General features: G+C 33.7%; 1 protein-coding gene across 5 annotated transcripts in view; it reads left to right on the top strand.

Moving 5' to 3' along the window:
* The window catches only part of mcf2l2 (MCF.2 cell line derived transforming sequence-like 2), a 241,474-nt gene that overhangs the window by 45,848 nt on the left and 174,964 nt on the right, over positions 1 to 20,662 (top strand). For all 5 annotated transcript variants that reach the window (XM_030133254.1, XM_030133256.1, XM_030133255.1 and 2 more), the window contains exons 3-6: positions 10,915 to 11,029; positions 12,582 to 12,672; positions 15,884 to 16,003; positions 19,835 to 19,951. In XM_030133254.1, coding sequence (XP_029989114.1) covers positions 10,915 to 11,029; positions 12,582 to 12,672; positions 15,884 to 16,003; positions 19,835 to 19,951 — 443 coding nt within the window. The remainder of the gene's footprint in view (positions 1 to 10,914; positions 11,030 to 12,581; positions 12,673 to 15,883; positions 16,004 to 19,834; positions 19,952 to 20,662) is intronic.

The following is a 20,662-nucleotide window of genomic DNA, read 5'->3' as shown; positions in this document are numbered from 1 at the left end:
CTTCCACAAATGCAATATCATAATGGAACAGAAGTGTGAATAATTACTGTGAAATAATCTTGGTCATCATGTTCTATCACTTGAGTTAACACCCAACAAGCTATATAACAGAGCTTTGATCAAACAGAATCACATGAACAATAATCACACGTTTTTTTTCTATTTTTAGCACAACTTGCACAAGGAAAATATTCATAATAAAGTTCGTCTAGGAGTCACAAAATGAAGCTCCAAAAAAGTCAGAATGCAGCGGTACACAACACATGAGTTTAATGAAAGAGAACATGGTGAAGAATAAGACCATGTATGGAGGATTAGCAAAAATGTCATCTGTGTAGGGGTCTCCAAAGTATCGTAACTTATCTTATCTTATCTTATCTTATCTTATCTTATCTTATCTTATCTTATCTTACCATCTTGTCTTATCTTACCTTACCTTACCTTACTTTACCTTACCTTACCTTACCATCTTGTCTTATCTTACCTTACCTTACTTTACCTTACCTTACCTTACCATCTTGTCTTGTCTTATCTTGTCTTATCTTATCTTATCTTATCATCTTGTCTTGTCTTATCTTACCTTACCTTATTTTACCTTACCTTACCTTACCTTACCGTCTTGTCTTATCTTACCTTACCTTACTTTACCTTACCTTACCTTACCTTACCTTACCATCTTGTCTTGTCTTATCTTACCTTACCTTACCATACCTTACCATCTTATCTTATCTTATCTTATCTTACCTTACCTTGCCATCTTGTCTTGTCTTGTCTTATCTTACCTTACCTTACCTTACCATCTTATCTTATCTTATCTTATCTTATCTTGCCTTACCTTGCCTTGCCTTACCTTACCATGCCTCAGCTGTAAAAGATGTAAGAAGATAAAAATAATACAAAAGACACATCTAGACATGTAAGAAGATGTATCAGTGTTAAAAACAGTAAAAATCCCCCGCCCCCCGATCACCACCAAAATTTAATTATTTGTTCCTTGTGCCAGTATCAACATTTCCTGAAATTTTCATCCAAATCCATCCATAACTTTTTGAGTTATCTTGCACACGGACGGACGGACAGACAGACAGACAGACAGACAGACAGACAGACAGACCAATGCCGGCAAAAACATAACCTTCTTGGCGGAGGTAAAGATGAAAATGATAAAGACACAATACAAAAATTATGTATGTATTGTGCATGAGATTATGTTAAAGATAAAAGACAAAAATAATGTTACAAGATGGACATGACATTAGCAATGTAACAAGATGAAAACGACAAAAAATGAAATTAAAAAAAAAAAAAAAAACGAACTTGTAAATGATACGAAAACACAAAAATGTCATAAAAATGTAAGAAGATTGAAACTGTATGAAAGACAAGTCTAAAAGATAAAATGAGACCAAAAGGACAGGGGCCAAAAAGACAATGGAGGAGCCAGAAAAATGAATATCTATCTTTGTTTTTTTAGTTTAAATCCAGAGAAAACACCAAAGTTCTCTTCTAATGCTGCATTCCAAAGTGCTGGGAGGTGGCAAGTTTCCAACGTCTAACTCAGTAAAATGCATGTCGAAGCGGGAGGTCCTAGTTGCAAAGCGGGGCCAGACCGAAGTACCTCGACTAGGGGTGTGTATTGGCAAGAATCTGATGATACAATACAAATCACAATACTAGGATCATGATAGGATATATCACCATATATCATGATACTGTTAAAAAGTCAATTTTTTGTTTGTTTCTTTTTTTAAAATGATTATTTCCTTGAAGAATTGAATTACACCAGAAATATGCACAAATACTAAACACATTTTTATTTGATCAGAACAGGATCAAATGTTATATCACAAAATTTTCCTGTGTTAAAACTCATATTATGTTTTACAGACATTACAGATTAAGATCCTGCTCAAATGTTCATACTCTATTAGTTCATAACTAACATCATAACATTATTTTTGTGCAATCCCAACAAAGGAACTAACATTATTTAATAGAAGAGTGTTAAATAACAATAAATAAAACATAAACAAAAAAGAAAAACAAAAAAACAAAGATGAACCCTCCACAATATCTGCATTTGAATAAATACATAAAAATATCAATGCAGTACTTTTTAATATTAATAGAGTAAGAGTTGTGAAATGAAATGTCGCAATATATTGCAGCACTGATATTTTCTTACACCCCCTAACCCCGACCTCACCTTGAACTACAACGCGACGTCAACACAACATGGTGGCACACTGTATGCAAGTTTGAAATGAAAAAAAAAAAAAAAAAACCTCACAATGTATATATTTTTTTCACCTCTTCCATCTCGTTTGCATGTATGAGAACACTGTAGTGTGGACAGTCAAAATGCCTCTCCAGTAACAAAGCAAATAGGAGCTTAGATTTGCGATCTCCATATTTGTTGTTTATGTTCAACACTGATCACCTGGAATACTTTGAGGTGGGACGTAGTTAACTCCAAGTGAGATATACTCTACCTCCCAGCTCTTTGGAATGCAGCATAAGTCTGGAGTTGAAAAGGTTTGGGGAATCACTGCTCGACTATCTGTGAGAATCCACGAGACCACTAGATATGAACACAGCCCTGTGGTTAATACATTCTGCATTTTTTCCTGTTGAGGATTCACTCACCAAATATAGCACATATAGTAGCTGAACCCCTGCTGAGGTTCCAGTGGGGAGTTAGGGTGTTTTTTAACCACAATCTGTAGATAAAAGGACTTAATAGGAAATTCTGAATGGTGCAAAATCATTAGTTGAATAGATGGTTAATGTCACAATGCATGACCACAAATACATGTTTACTACTTCATTCATTCCAACTCCATCTGTTTATTTTTGTTTGTAAAAGTATGAATAAATGCTTCCAGCTGCAGGGTTTCTCAGCAGGCATTTAGCGTCTTCGTACCCGGTGCCCTCAGACTTTTCCACATGTGTTGGTGTCAGTGTGTGTGGTTCCACTTGGATGCTTCTCATTCCTTCTCACCACAGCCAAAATAACAAATGTTCCTTAAGACTCTTCCTCAGCACTACTCGTCTGCACACTTACATAAGTGAAACTGCAAAGAAAAGCGTGGTTTATGGCTTGTGCTTGTCTAGCCCAGGGGTGTCAAACATACGGCCCCCGGGCCAAATCCGGCCCACCAAAGGGGTCCGATCTGGCCCAATTACACCTAAGATATTAACAGTCAAGGGTGTCAACATAGTGTTAGTTCAGAGTCCACATACAGGGTGGGGAAGCAAAATTTACAATGAACATCTAGTTGTTTTTTCTAAGCAGGCACTAGGTCAATTGTTTTGAAACCAAACATATATTGATGTCATAATCATACCTAACACTATTATCCATACCTTTTCAGAAACTTTTGCCCGTATGAGTAATCAGGAAAGCAAACGTCAAAGAGTGTGTGATTTGCTGAATGCACTCATTACACCAAAGGAGATTTCAAAAATAGTTGGAGTGTCCATAAAGACTGTTTATAATGGAAAGAAGAGAATGACTATGAGCAAAACTATTACGAGAAAGTTTGGAAGATACTGTTAAAGAAGAATGGGAGAAGTTGTCACCCGAATATTTGAGGAACACTTGTGCAAGTTTCAGGAAGCGTGTGAAGGCAGTTATTGAGAAAGAAGGAGGACACATAGAATAAAAACATTTTCTATGATGTCAATTTTCTTGTGGCAAATAAATTCTCATGACTTTCAATAAACTAATTGGTCATACACTGTCTTTCAATCCCTGCCTCAAAATATTGTAAATTTTGCTTCCCCACCCTGTACAACCCAATTTGATCTCAAGTGGGTTTGAGCAGTAAAACACGATCATAATAACTGATAAATAATGACAACTTCGGGAAAAAAAGGAAAATTCCATGAAAATATTTACATTTGTATCCTTTACAAAGGTGAATAATATGAACAACCTGAAATGTCTTAAAAGGAGTGTACAATTTTACAATATTTCACCTATTACTAAATGTTTTGTGTCTTTGTAGATCCACTGTGATCTATAAATTATAATGCACATATGTAAATGATAAGTTGAGGCATAATATTGTTAAAATCACACTTATTTTGCTTAAGAAATTTCAGGTGATTTATGGTTTTTCACATTTTTAAAAGGCAACTTTTTAGATGTAAAGATTTTCATAATAGAGTTTTACTTTTTCCACTCTGAAACAGACAAATATTTGGAGTTGAGATTATTTCTAGGTTAATATATGATTATTTTACTGGTTATATTGGGCTGTATGTGGCTCCTGAACTAGCCTGACCATATGAAACTTTTGGTTTGATTCTCTGGTCTTTTTCATGAGTCACTTCCAACTGATTGGTGGTGTTTTCCTACACACTGTGGTCTGAGTTCATCCATTATGCTTTTTATGGCCTGTTTCCTTTCCTTTGCTCAAGCTATGTATTTGAGAATGTGTTAAAACTCTGAGACAGTACATCAGGCACAATCTTTTACAGTTAACAGTTACCTAGCAGTTGATACAAAAACGCAAAGACAAAAAAAACAAAAAAAAAATGGTGAAGCTCAGTGTGTCAGTGCACTGTGTCACAGCTTGAACCAAGTGAAAATCAAGTTTTAACCCTTTCATACTAAAACACACCCAAATTTTAAAATCTTCCTATTAGAAATTGAAAATTATATTAAATCTTTAGAATTAATTTATAATAAAAAAAAAAAAAAAAAAGCACTAACACATTGGCTATTTATAAACGATTTTTTAATACTGACTGAACTCTCTGTTGCATTTATTTATTTATTTACTTATTTACTTTTTTTAAAAAATTATTATTATTTGTATTTTATGCTTTGTATTTTTAAATCTATGCATTATTTTCTTAAACTTATATGTTCAAATGCTTTTTCTCTTTTGACATCTTGATGTTTGTTTAAATTTTTTTACTGTATACTCAAATGTTGTTAATAAAGTTGTTAAAAAAAGTTTTAACCCTTTCATCCACGAATTATGAGAGCCTTAATCAATTTTTTTTCCTGAGTGTCTTTATTCCTCTTTACGCATGAAAAAAACAATGCGACTGAAAAATTTCTTCTGAAAAATAAATTTTAAAAAATTAAATAAAAAAAAAATAATTCAAAAAAATAAAAATAAAAAATACTTAAAAAAAAATAATAATGAAAAACAAAAATTCTTATGAACCTATTTTTCATTAAGTTGCAAAAATGTCCACTCAGCTGGACACCACACGTTTAATTTTTGATGCACAGAAACATGAATTTAGTGATAAATTGTGTGAAAACTATGGGGAGGGCTTGTGATTCTGGGGGTTTATGCTCAGGAGAGATCTACATAATGTTACCAATTCATGTCAGAAAAGATATGTAGTGTCTTAAAACTTTAATAAAGATATGTGTAAAAAACAAACAAACAAAAAAAAAACAACAACGAAAAGAACAACAAAATCCATGAATGTACAAGAGAACAGCTGTAGAATAGCTGTCCACTGTAGTGACCAGTATGCATGAAAGGGTTAATTGTCTGTTGGAAAAAAAAATACTGCTAGGAAGATTTAATGCTATTTGCACAGATGCTTCCTTTTTTTGCAGGTATTTGAGGTATTCTTTTAACAAATCTGCAATCACATTATTACTGTGACTTGTACTACCACATATTGATCGTTGAGTTAAACACAACATTAAGGAGTCCATACAGATATGTTGTAGTTACAGACATTAGATAATCTGGCACATTATTTGACACGAGACTCTTAGCATAGTTTATTTATATATTTATTAATTTATTTATTTTTATTTGCGATATAATCATGTGCAATAGCGACAATAGGAAATTTGTAATATAATTGTGTGTAAATTTTTGCTTGGTGGCTGCCTTGGTCCTTATTTTTGTCTATTTGTGTGCACTATGTGTTATTGCTTGTTTTTCTTTTTGCATATCTTACTTCAGTTATGGTATGTTATTTGTAAGCTTTTTTTTTTTTTTTTTTTTTACCTGCCAGTGGGACTCAAGATGGAAATTAGCTGTATGGATATAATCTCTTGTATTTACGTGTAAGTGTTTATTTATACGAACTGTCCCATTTAAAAAAAATAAATAAATCATTCAAATCATTCATTCATTTCAGTCTCTGCTGAAACGTTTGCAGAATTAAGGCAAACAGTAATCAGTAGCAAGACATGAAAATACATGGACAAATAAAACAATATTAACTGAAAAGGTTTAGGTTTAAGATTATTATTCAGTTTTGTTTTGTTTTTTACATTAAAGCAACCCTGAAACAAAAACATGCTGGGATTATTGTGATACTTAAATGGTTCCAGTATCCTACAGCTTTGACCTTGAACACAGTGAGTGAAGTGACAGTAGGAGTGATTCCGTCTGTGTCCTAAAGAGGGAACATGTTACCCAGTGTGGTGACAAGGCTTACTGATGTGTTTTTAATCGTTTCCACACAACAGTGAAGCTTAAACCACAGATGGTTACAGATCCACTGTCTATGTACTGTTTGTGGGATGAATTCAAAGTTTTAAGCATCTTTGAGTACTTAGAAAAGTGCTATATAAAACCAATATATTATTATTATTATTATTATTATTATTATTATTATTATTATTATTATTATTATTATTATTATTAATAATGTTACCTAGGATTTGTTGACTATTAAACATTTTTTAGGAAATTACTGGAGTTACTTATTAAAAGCGAAAATTATAAACCTAAATAATGATATTATTTTGCTTAATTTCAAACTCTTAATTTTTTTGTCTATTTACTTTACTACTATGGTACTTTTTACATTACTATGCGACTTTTATATTTATATAAACCTGTAAAGACGTGTTGTACTCTATATGTAAAGTGTCATGAGGTAACTTTTGTTGTGATTTGGCACTATATGAATTTGATTTGATTTGTATTGCTGTGATTGTGGATTTTATGTGAGTAGATGGACAAATTCCCATGCATTAAATATGAGCGCTATGATTATTATGTTTTTTTTTTTATCTTTTGGAAGAAGAACTAACATAGAAATAGGATTTTTGAAATGGTATGAAGCAGGATTTTTGTGTGTGATGTAGATTTTTGGGGTGGATGCAGGGGATATATACACTCCTCAGTATTTACATCATGTGTATTAACACCTACACCAAAAATATATAAAAAAAAAAAAAAAAACAACAACATAACATGGGCAACAGATTTGACCAGTGTTTCAGTCTCAATGCGCTAAAACACGTGTATATGTCACATGTCTTGAATGTGCAGAACATGTTGAACTTGAGCAGAAATCTTGTTGAAACACATAAGAGCTGCTAATGTATATTTCAGCAGGAATAGCTGTTCAGAATAGTGTCTCCTGTCAATTAACTATTTATCATTTATTGTTTTATGTTTTCCTTTATAAACATGTGACATTTAAGCCATCACCACTGTTAACTGGTACATATCAATCATCAGAAGTGTTTAACCCTCAGCATTTTGAGGATGAGGAACTCTTGTTTAACGTTTAATCCCAGTTTTCACCTGAAAATGGGACAAATGAGTGTATTATTTAGATCTGGGCTAAAACACTGCCTTAGGAATTCAGAGAAAATGACTATTAATGCTATGAATTAGATAGGAACACAATTACAGATCTGTTTAATAGACATCTGAAATATACAGTGCTCCTTTAAATCCCATTCTTTGTAAATAATGGAATTTTTTTTTTTTTTTCAATAATAACATTAAGTTCAGCTTTGAATACTGAAGGTATTGTCGAATCTGTCCTCCTGCTGAAACAAAGAAAGTCCTGGATCTGTACATGTTCTTTACAGTAAATCATATAGTATGTATGATGGTGTAACCTTGCTGGGACAAGTGTAGGTTAATATGATCATACTGTGTGTATGTCAGCACTTTCACAACCGAGGCCAGTATCACGTATATGAGACCACATGACGGACACGCTCCAGCGCTCACCCTCCTCCATTCTCCATTTTCAGTTAACTGGGTGTAAAGGTAATAACTGATGAAATGTAAAACTGAAGATAACAGACAAATGAAAAAAGAACATGTTAGGAATGTGTTTCTTAGTGTCATCTCACAAGAAAAGATGTTATAGTGTATCTGAGCAATTTTTGGTGATCAGTACCCCTTTATAATTTTGTATAGTATTGCTCCATTTTATACTCTTGTCATCTGAATTATCACAATTTCTTCAAAAACAGCACCCGTAGCTTTACTTTATTAGCTGTTCATCTTTCATAGTGAATATATTCAGTCCTGTCCAGACATGCATTTAGGAAATATACCTCTGCACTTGCTTGTTTTGCAGTAAATTTTGCTAAAACATAATAGTATTATCATTACACACACTGTCACTGCACCAATATAGACAGTAAAATAAGTAAAAAAAAAAAAAAACAACAATTACAATATTCAGTTGCATAAAATTTAAGACAAAAGTGAGATGTAAATTCATGTAGTTCAAAAGTTTAGTTAGTTCACAGCATATGTTTTCTTAAAAAACCAAAGAGGTATCACAAGGGCAGGTGAAAACACAGTCTCTCACGTTTGAATCATGCAAGAGAATTATTAGCTAAAGGTTGCCATCTTGTGACCATTTCATGTAAATGCAGCTTTCAGTTGTGAATATAGTGTAAATGGCATCCTGTGCTGACATAGTGAAAACACTCCTGTGCAACAGTTCTATTATTTTTGCTTAATTTCAAACTCTTTTTTTTTTTTTTTTTTTTTTTTTTTTTTTTATTTACTTCATTACTATGGTACTTTTTATATTACTATGCAACTTTTATATTTATATTAACCAGTATGAACTTGTACTGCTGTGATTGTGGATTTTATGTGAGTAGATGGACACCTTGAATTCACCACAAGAGGATGAATAAAGTATTCTCTATTCTATTCTATTCTATTCTATTCTATTCTATTCTATTCTATTCTATTCTATTCTATTCTACACTGTAAGACCAGAAGTTGTATTTACTATAATGCTTTAATTACAATGTACTTAAATGATTTAAGTTTAATGACATTACTATAAAATGTTCAGTATATTCTACTAATTTGTAGACATAGTCGAAAGCGCGAAAAAGTTGAAGTTGAATGGATTTAAATCACTAAGTTTTATTCATGACCACACCTTTTTATCTCTACATTGCATTGTGGGTATTGGGCATGTTGTTGAAAATGTGTTCTTTTTATGTGCAGGGGTTCAGCGGGGTTGTGGCATTAGTGTTAATTTTGACTTAATGTGTGTATGTCAGTGTTTATTGGCCTTTTTGTGTTTGTTTTTGTATTTTTGTAGAGCTGCACCATGAGTCAGAGCCACAAGAAGAACTATCACTTTACTGTTCATCTTAAGTTTTTCTTGATCAACATTAAGACTTTGCCAAATTAGAAACACTTCCTATACTGGCAAATGACACGGAGCTAATGTCTTTAAATTCCAATCATGCTGCAATATATTAAGTTGAAAAATCATGCAAAGCACTTTATATTGCAAAAGATTTTAATTTAAATCAAGTTGGAATTGAGTAAAATGAACTGATGAGATTAAGTCGAATGATTATGCGAAGTAATTGCCATTGCAACAAATTTTAAATTAAATGAACTCGGCATTTAGTGTGTTGTACTTAAAATAGCAATTCCATTCAAATCAAGCATTTAAGTTTAATACACTCAAGTTTTCATTACTCATTACTTACATTTATTAAGGGAACGAGTTACCTGAGATTTTTTAAGTAAACTCAACTATCCGGTATTCTATTCTATTCTATTCTATTCTATTCTATTCTATTCTATTCTCTATTTAGAACCAATGATCCAAATGACCTTAATGCTTTTTACCCTTTGAATTACACTCAACCGTTTGTAATGCAGTTATTTAGTTCGACAATACCACATATTTCAGACGAAACTTTGGAAAAGGCATAGAAAGTTACAACATCTGGATCAGGGGTGTCAAACATACGGCCTGTGGGCCAAAACCAGCCTACCAAAGGGTCCAATGGGCTCTATGCACACCCCACTACCTCCATAACTTAAACCTGCTCCTTTATTTCCTGTCTTTCATTATTGGACGCACTGATTAGTCCAGGTGTGTCTGCTGCTTGTTGTTGCGACTACTGTGGTCAGACACACCTGGATTAATCAGTGCGTCCAATAATGAAAGACAGGAAATAAAGGAGCTGCCTTAAATTCAGGAAGTAGTGGGGTTGTGCATAGAACCCATTCAAGATGAATTTGTGCAAAACCTGAGTCTTGACAAGTTACTTTGTTCATAGAGGTAAATGATATATTTTTCAGTTCCAGATGCCTGTTAGTAAATATTCTGTGCCTTTGTGGATCCATTGTGATCTGTGAGTTGTACTGTATATGTGGAAAGGATAGGTAATATAATAATAATAATATTGTTAAAATTATCATATTTTTCTTAAGAAATTTCAGGTTGTTCATGGTTGTTCAGGTTATAGAGGTTTCTTAATTTTTTTTTTTTTTTTTTGCTCAAAAAAAAGAGGAAAATTTCGGGTTGTCATTATTTATAGGTTATTATTCTATTATTTTATTTGTCCCACTTGAGATCAAATTGTGCTGTAAGTGAAACCTGAACTAAAATGAGTTTGACACTCATGATCTAGATGTTACATCAATCAACAGCCAGAAAAATAATGCACAAAATATTATAGATTGTGTTGAATATTTTTTTTATATATATATTTGTTTGTCTAAACCTACTGACAAAAGAAATGATCAGGACATAGATGTTATTCATTTTTCATTTATGTTGATACAGCGAAGGAAGAGGAGTGTAAAGTTAGTTATGGATGCCAGTATTTTAAAACGGCCAAAACGTGTTGGTTATTGTAGGATAATAAATGTCAAATTTGATGTTTTTGTGTTTCAGGAGGGCGAGGGAAAGATGGCGCCCCCATTATCACCTTCCCAGAGTACTCAGGCTTCAGCGAAGTGCCAGAGGAAGATTTTCTCAACGTCGTCACCTACCTGACCAGTATCCCCAGGTGCACACACCTTTTCCGTTCTCACAGTCATTTATACCAGACACTCATTAGCCAAAAGGAGTCTTTACTTAAATGAAAGCCCTTTGTGCCAGACCTCTCTTTAACCTCTTAGCTGCTCTGATGTTACAGAATTACATCGTACAGGTCTGGATGTAATTTGCTCTAATGACTGAACATGGCAGCTCACTGAGGATGTGATGATTACATTAAGTGTTTTTTCCAGCTCATTAAAGCTTAGCTGAAGAAAATGAGACTGTAAAAAAAAAAAAAAAAAAAAAAAAAAACCTTAGCAATATCTGCAGAATGTCAGATATAACCAGCTGTCTCCTTCTGGTGTCTGATGTTTTATGCTTATTTAACCTGAGCTGAACATTTTCTGGTTGATTAACTGAATATTTGATAAACATACTGAATTTGATTAAAATTAGGTCTGATACCAGATTCAAGATAGAACCTCATGATGTGGCTACTAAATCTAGCATTCTAAGTATTTTTCTGTCTAAAACAAATGGGCTAATATGGTTGATAAATATAATATGGATGAAAATTCAGTATAAGGTAATGTACAGTTAATGGTGGCTGTCATTTTTCTAATATTGTTATTTTTATTAACCCATAAAGACACCATCTACTGATCTAATCTAATTTTATCCCTGTTGATCCACTAATCCCATCAATCCATGTAAATAATTGGTGTAAAATGCAGTTTATCATCTTTTCATGGTCATCAGAAATAACCTATTTGGACATATTATTATTTTTTATCTTTTCTTTTTTTTCTTTGCATATTTTATTATGGTAATTTTATTCTACCCTACTTACTGTATATATTCTATTTTAGATGTTAGTCTTTGTCTTCTACACTAAAACCGAGACCTGGGTAACTACATTTCCTTTTATCATGTACCATCGATTGAATGACAATAAAGCAGAGTCTGTGTCAGAGGCTCTGTAGTTACCATGGAAACACCATAATCTTCTACAACATTGGTTCACCAGTAAAACCCGTGGAGTTGGATCAATGACAGTGGATGGAGATGTGTGTTTTTACATTCAGTTATTAATATCTTTGCTGAAAAAGTCACTTTTTCTTCAGTTTTCTCAGTTTTTTATATAATAACCTTCAACTTTAATCTGAGTTTTAATGAACATCTACATGATCAGTAAATTAAATATAGGAATATACCTGATATACACTTAAAAAATGCAAAATACAGAGGATAATATTATAATAAATGGTGATAAATCACCTAAGACTAGTTAAATAGAGAGAAAAATAAATTTGGGAACTAATATAAAAGTAGCAGTGGGTTTTCCTGGCTTGAAAGTGTGGCTAACTTAGCTAACGCAGAACCATCTACTGCAGCTTTACAAGAGATGATTCTTAATAGAGAACATTCTGGTGTGATGTTTATAGTTTTAGTCAAACATTTTTTACACTTTTGCTGAGTTCTTCATGATTTCCAGCATCAGTTGGCCTCAGATGTTCCATTTATCTGCCAACACATCTTCAGGATGCTGTAGTAATGTCCCCTGTCCCCCTTGTCTCCAGCCTGGACGCTGCCAGTATTGGCTTTATCATCATCATTGACAGACGGAAGGACAAATGGAGCTCAGTGAAGGCCTCTCTCTCCAGGATCGCTGTAAGTTCTTTGAAATCCCATGCACTCAAAACCCACCATATTTACTAATGGACCCCAGGCAAGTGAAACAGGATTAATGGCCTGTCCATGTAATCGTACACCTAACTCTATGCAGCCTGTAGCATTAGATGTAATACACACGCACAGTCATTCATGCACTTCGATGTGAGGAGCATCTGAGAGAGGTTTTATCACCTGGTAATAAAACTGAAGTAGAATCTAAAGCACTTTCATGGCTATCCTGCTTTAACTAAGTTACTCAACATTATCTGTTTTAACTCTTTAAAACCTGGTGTGTCAGCGATGACACACCCTGTGCATATGCAGTTTGGATGGCTGTAACTCCTTCACTGTTTGTGCAATTGGAAAACTTTCAACAGTTTCCGAAACCTGAGATGCTGCGCTTTTTAGGCTTTATTGGGTCATTATGGTAATTTCACTTACTAGAAGCTGGAGAAGAAGCTGTTTTAGCAGTATTATAACATGCAGTAAATTGTAAATGACTGCTAGATTTTGAAAGTTCTAAGTGCTCTGGAAAAATGGGCAAAAGGACTCACTCACAGCATATTTTCTAACCTATTTATAGTCAAAATAAGAAAAAAAGTCCAGACAGACAATCTTAGGTTAGGGTTTAAAGGGTTAACCTCCTAAGACCCAGCTTTGGGTTTTCTGTCCACATTTGTGGACAAGAGTTTCACAACTTTATACAGGGTGGGGAAGCAAAATTTACAATGAACATTTAGTTGTTTTTTCTCAGCAGGCACTACATCAATTGTTTTAAAACCAAACATATATTGATGTCATAATCATACCTAACACTATTATCCATACCTCTTCAGAAACTTTTGCCCATATGAGTAATCAGGAAAGCAAACGTCAAAGAGTGTGTGATTTGCTGAATGCACTCGTCACACCAAAGGAGATTTCAAAAATAGTTGGAGTGTCCATAAAAACTGTTTATAATGGAAAGAAGAGAATGACTATGAGCAAAACTATTACGAGAAAGTCTGGAAGATACTATTACAGAAGAATGGGAGAAGTTGTCACCCGAATATTTGAGGAACACTTGCGCAAGTTTCAGGAAATGTGTGAAGGCAGTTATTGAGAAAGAAGGAGGACACATAGAATAAAAACCTTTTCTATTATGTCAGTTTTCTTGTGGCAAATAAATTCTCATGACTTTCAATAAATTAATTGGTCATACACTGTCTTTCAATCCCTGCCTCAAAATATTGTAAATTTTGCTTCCCCACCCTGTACAAAAAAAGAAAAGAAAACTGTCCACCACAAAGGACATTCCATAAAAATTTTAAAAACTGCATCTGAAAAAACTGTTGCATCATGATGTTTCCAATATAGGCACCGATTTAATAAAAAACAAAAAAAGCTGGTACTTTGCTGACATTTCCTGGCTCTTAGGAGGTTAATCACATCTACCAAAGATCATCGGAGAATAACGTTAGCAACTGCAATTCTGCTTTGGCTGTTTAATGTAACCATGATATTTTTTAAAACTCAAAATTGATGCAAAACATGCTGACATATTCTTTTTACACTCAGATCTGAATATATAGAACAGTGTTTTTAAACCTTGGGGTCGCGACCCCACGTGGGGTCACCTGGAATTCAAATGGGGTCACCTGAAATTTCTAGTAATTGATAAAAAAAAAAAAATGCTACTAAAAATATTTTTTAATGATTCAATATATATTTCATTATAATTAAAATACTACACACTTTTCCTATAAAAATCAAGTTCAAATAAAATGCTGGATAGCCTATCTGACCCGATCACATGACCGCGTGCATTAGCTTCTACACTTCAACCTGCCCAGACACAGTCACAGTCAGAAAACCGGACCAAACGGAGAATGGAAAGATTTCTTCACCCACCTGGCCCCACTAAGACATCTCCAAGAGAAAAGTCTCCATGTTGAATGTCTGGGGTCACCAGAAATTTGGGATGTTAAAATGGGGTCACGAGCCAAAAAAGGTTGGGAACCACTGATATAGAACGTCAGTATCTCATTTGTGCTGCACTGTAATAATATTTAATATATTCTCAAAGGTGTTTTTTTTTTTTGTTCTGTACAAGTAGAGCATGTTACCACAGTGAGCATCAGGGTGACCGGGTTTTAAAATGACTCATATGTGCAGTTGCAGGTTTAAAATAGGAAATAGAGCTCAGTGCTGTTTTCACCTCCGTTAGGTCACTGACTCAGTGCATGAGCTTTTTAATGATAAATGACGAGAGCCTAGTTTTTATATATGGATTTGAACATTTAGAGTCAGTGGTCTTAGTAAATCCATTCATCAAATCATGTGGAACTAAGTTCACTGACACCTATCTACTTGTCAGAATTTAAAAAATAAATAAATAAAGCTCTTGCTACACTTTTACTGCCCTTTAATGATTTTTCATACCACAAATTCACATTCCTCACATCCACACACTTTATTCTTACTTTGTTTTTAGATGAACTCACTTGAAAAACATCCTTCAGTGTCAAATGTCAAAACAGTTCAGTAAAGTTGTTATATATTAATAATTTTTTTTCTGATTTAGTTGCAATAAATCTTTAAAACAACGTCCTTTCTTATAGTAAATGTCTAATATTCAGCCACTATTATGGCACTTTTGTTTTATATATAAAGGTCAGTGATTAACACTAATTTTGATGTCTTTTTTGGAATTTTCTTTTCACAATGTAAATTTTAAAAAAGAGCCCCCCCCCCCCCCCCCCCCCCCCCAAAAAAAAAGTACCATAAAGTGCTGTAATGTAAAATATTTTAACTGTTATAACTATCTCATATTCATTTATTTTCAGAATTATAAACCTTGAAATGAAAGTTATTAAGCAGATATGCAAAATTTCTGATGAAACACACTCACATGGTTTATTGTTGATATACTAAATGACAAAGGGATTGATTGATTGATTGATTGATTGATTGATTTACTTACTCATTTTCAGTTCAAAGTCTGGTCGAACTTAATGATTTCCACTTGTTTTTGATTAATATTTATTTATCTAAATTGTTACCTCTACTTTCGCTTGAAATAAATTATTGCATGTAGCCAGTTAACTGTTTCTGCCAGTTCGTAGCTAACTCACCTTAAAGAAAATTACTTAATGAATGAATGAATGAATGAATGAATGAATGGACAGGCTGGAGATCTAATCAGTTTATATACTGTTCTGTTTTTTAGGGGGCATTTCCAGGAAACCTGCAGCTGGTGTTAGTGCTGAGGCCATCCAGGTTCTTCCAGAGGGCCATAGCAGACCTGGGGATCAAACTGCACAGAGATGACTTTAAAATGAAGGTACCGGTAAGCATGTTTCATACCACGTCATAGATGAAGATAACCAACAACAACAATGAAATCCTGCACAACAACATACTATGTGTACAATGCATCAAAATAAAACAACTGGGCAGAGTCCAGGGGAGGTTAATATCTATTCAAAAAAATTTAATTACAATAACCTACACCAAACTTATAGTTTTGGGTAGGTAATTACTTATATTATAAAATGTATTTTGAAATGAGAAAAAAATTGTGAAAAAAAATTTTGAGGAGTTTTATGAGTGTGAATGTTTGGAAAGTGACAAAGTTTTCTGCCGTCATTCTGGGTTCATTTTATAAACTCATAAATAAACTAAATTTACTCTAAATACATTGACATTTGACTATTATATTATTTATGTCATATTCTAAACACTGTAAATGCATATATCTATGCAAAATACTTTTGAATATAAGGTTAATATTATTTGTATGTTGTAAATATTGTAAAAAAAAAAAAAATAATAATAATAAAATATATATGTGTGTGTGTGTATATATATATATATAGATATATAGATAGATTAAATAAAAAATGTTTCATTCGATATTTAATTTTGTTGTCCATCTGTGATGTTTTTTGGCTTTGCCATTTGTCAAAACTCTTGCTATACAGGTATGATAAAATATTTTGTTCCTCTAACCAATTATTAGGTTGTAAAATAGAGGGTTTAAGGCATACACTGAATACATTTGAGGATGAAAATGTCATAGGAACTTCACTTTTGAGAACTTTGTAATTCTTGCAAAAAATAGACGTTAATTTTTTGTCCATCTGTGACACAGTAGTTTTTGATATTTTTCATTTCAAAATATTTGAAACTAAATTTTGTCCTTTGAGTGCGTTTAAGATGGCATTTAGACCTTTCCAATTATGTGTAATATTTGTCTTAAACTCGTCTGGTTCAAAAGTTCTGAATCAAAAAGTAGTGGGCTGTCCATCCGTGACGCCCTTGACCTCACACTACTGTAGCTGGTGATTTTATGATTTTTCTTTTCTTTTTCCATGTGTCTGTACACTTTACAATAACACTTATTTACTACTGGTTTAGCATTATGTGACCAGGTGATATAATGAGTATTGGCTCCATAAAGTTACTAAAGAAAGAGTGCAGCAATTTTTCCATTGTTTGTGTAGGACATTAAAAGCAATTAGGACAAGACATAAATAAATTAAAACCATGCAAAAGGACACAGAGTGCAAAGGTGTAATCACATTTAAGACAAACTCAATGGAAAGTACCTACCACTCACTGTGAGAGTGAGGAACCACAGAACAGCAGGAATCAAAAACACACAACCACTAGGGTTACGCTAGGTTAAACATTATATCTGGTCTGCAACTGTTGCGCGTTGTTTTTTGCAGTTGCTAAAGTGCAGAACTGGAGGTTGCAGCACTGTGACCAGTCGTGTTTGTCAGCGTCAGAGCTGATTATAGTTAACACTGATGTAACATAAGATAATATATGTTTTTAACATAGTTTTGTGTGAAACGCCTTTCTCAGAAATGTTTATCACAATTTCTCATAAAGGTAACACTGCATTAGCCACAGGTTTGAAACATATTGCTTGCCTCATAACGTCATTGCCTAAGTCATATTTTTTGCAGGTCATTGCCAATGATGAAAAATGAATCAGTAGTGTCAGGAGAGTCAGGTTACGCAGATATCACAATGTGGCCAAAAATACGACTTGGACAATTATGCTATGAAGCTAATGATAAGTTTTAAATAAGAGTATTGATGCAGCAGTTATACTGTTGAATTAAATTCCTGTGACTAGAGCTGAATAAAAGTGTAGATCTTGACTTTTGTATTTATTCATAAAATTTATTTGATAGGGACAATGCAAATGACATAGTTTAACTTCTACCTGTTACAAACAAGCTGTGGTAACTGATGATTCACATAAAGAGATTACAGTTATTGTTAGTTTCCATCTCCAGTCCCTAGTCAGGCTTTTAGCAGAGAAAGAAAGAAAGAAAGAAAGAAACATTTAAGGTTGCATAAAATGACAATCTTAGAGCAGAGTACTACACTATTAGTACTACTAGTACTACACCGAGACTTTGACTAGTACATCATAGCTGTGATCGTCACAGAATCACAGGAAAAAATTAAACTAAAAAGAGAATAAAACAAATGACTAATCTTTCCTTGGCTGTAACACCGGTTGCACACACAGCCATTACTGAGTGCCGTGTCTCAGCTCTGCTCTGCATGAACCGTGATGTGTTTACATATTTTTCTGTCTGTTTTGTCGACACGGAAACAAGCCCCTTCAATTAATCACAACCCATAAACTGAACTCAGATCACCTTAAACTTTATTTATAACTTTATTTATAAGATGGTGTTACAAGGTTACAAGAAGAAGTGCAATGCAAACTGCACAATGATCAAGACTACATGAGATAAGTTTAAGAGCTGCTGAAAGATCTGGAAGCAACACATACTGTAAATAAAGGTCACACATCCTCTGTCTCTGTCTGGACTGAACTTAGTTATTATTTTGCAAAAAGTTACATTTATTCTCTAAAGGCTGTTGAGAACTGATAAATATGTAACTAGTGTTTTCTTTATAGTGTGCAATCATTTAGCAACTGGCAGTATTAATATTTGTGTTCCTCTGATATCTGAAAAACATTGTTAGTGTATGTTCGACACATCCTTCACAGTGTTTCTATCAGTGTGTTAGGGTTTTGTTTTCTCATATAGTTATGGTTATAGTTTCAGTTAATTGTTGTGTTGTTACAGTTGCTCTGTGTAAGTAGAGTAAAAAGGAGCAAGAAAGAAATTATCACTAGAACAAAAAAATATGAAAAAAAAATATATATATACACACACACACACACACACACATATATGGGTACACCAAATATACATATTAATTCACTCTATTAGAATAGCAAACTATAGCAAAATATGTTCCATTACAACATAATTGTGCCTTCGCGCCTTTTTTTTCTCTTTCCTATAGTTTCTTTTTCATGTTACTGTGAAACACTTACAAGTGAAAGTCTATATAGCCTATATCAGTTTAACCAACAGAGACTTGTGAAAGAAACTAATCATCAGATTAAGCTTAAGAATTCAGCCTTGAAGTACAACTACTGAAGGTCTAATTCATCCGTATCTGAATTTACTGACAGGAAACTCATGCAGCTGCACATTTAGATCTGTAACCCCCAAAAAGTCAAACAATAACTGTTTTTTTTAACACCTACTTTATGCTACATCCTGTATACTGTGGCTATATCCTTTAGTGAGGTGAATTGCGGTTGTCGTTCTCACAGCTTCACAGAAACTCAAAACTTCAAATTGATTCTGATAGTAGCAAGAAACAGAAACAGGGACTCAATGCAACATTTCTTTAAGTTTTGTTTGATATCTTAATGTGAATAAATGCTTTTATTATCCACTGACAGGTGATGTAAAGAAATCAGTGAAATCACATGAATGATCACATCGCTTTTATGAGCATGAAATGGGTGTGATAATGTATCAAGAGAATTAATTGGGACAAGCAGGGGCATAGTTCATTAATTAGGCCTTAAACTGCAGAAAATTATTTTTAAAAAATCTTCATGTAGGGTTGAAGTTTGAAAAAAAAAACAAAAAAAACAAAAACACAAAGGTTTTTTAACTTGTTGTCAATCTAATACATAAATGTTTGTAAAGTTGTGTCCCATGTGAATTAACCATGAGGAACTTTATGATGATTTATTGTGGCCAGTAGGTTTATTTTATTCCATACTTGAACATGCATTAAGATAATGTGTGGCAGCTTTCTGAAGTTTTGCCTTTGTTTGCAGATTGTGATGCTGAACTCTCTGGCTGACCTGCACAGCTACGTGGATAAAGGTCAGCTGACCCGAGAACTGGGAGGAAATCTGGAGTACTGTCACAGCCAGTGGATCCACCACAGAACCGTGAGTAAACACAGATGGTTACATATCAAACGCTTTATTTTTACAGTCAAAGTTACTAAAACTCAAAGACATCATAGAGCTACAAACAGCACAAGTCATATTCAAAGCCAAAAATAATCTACTACCAGGAAATAGTCACAAGTTATTCACTGAGAGGGAAGGGAGTAAAAGATTATATGTGTATTTGCATATTGTGTGTATATGTATAAACGTGCGTATATATCAGTGGCGGCTGCTTGTCTTTCAGAGAGGGGAAGCTCATTGTCGGCTTACATAAAAAAATGTCAAGTTAATTAAACATAAATTTGGCCCTCCATTCCTTTTTAAGAAAATGGTCAGTGACCTTATCGTACCAAGTAAACAAGAAAACGTTGAAAATATGTTAAATTGAAACAAGGAAGTACGATGAGTGTGTTTTACTTACGGTGCAAGAAATGAACAAGTAATTTTGTAGTGGTTTCTCTCTTGATTTCACAGCAGAATGCGCGGTGGTATTAAACTGAACTGTGTCAGTGAAGGAGTAGATCTCAAAATAGCTGTCAATCAAACAGAATTCAGCCTTTCAACTGATCCTCCAATCAGCCCATGGAAGCTCAGCGTCCAGCCCGGCCGAGCTCCGCCCACAGCTCCATTCACCCCCAGAGACGCTGAGCGTCCGGGGGCGGGACAACATCTTGGCATTTATCCAATTACCGTCCAGTTTTGAGGCAA

Source organism: Sphaeramia orbicularis, chromosome 4, assembly GCF_902148855.1.
Source record: "Sphaeramia orbicularis chromosome 4, fSphaOr1.1, whole genome shotgun sequence".
In the NCBI taxonomy this organism is placed as follows: Eukaryota; Metazoa; Chordata; class Actinopteri; order Kurtiformes; family Apogonidae; genus Sphaeramia; species Sphaeramia orbicularis.
This window is presented reverse-complemented; position numbering and strand designations above follow the sequence as displayed.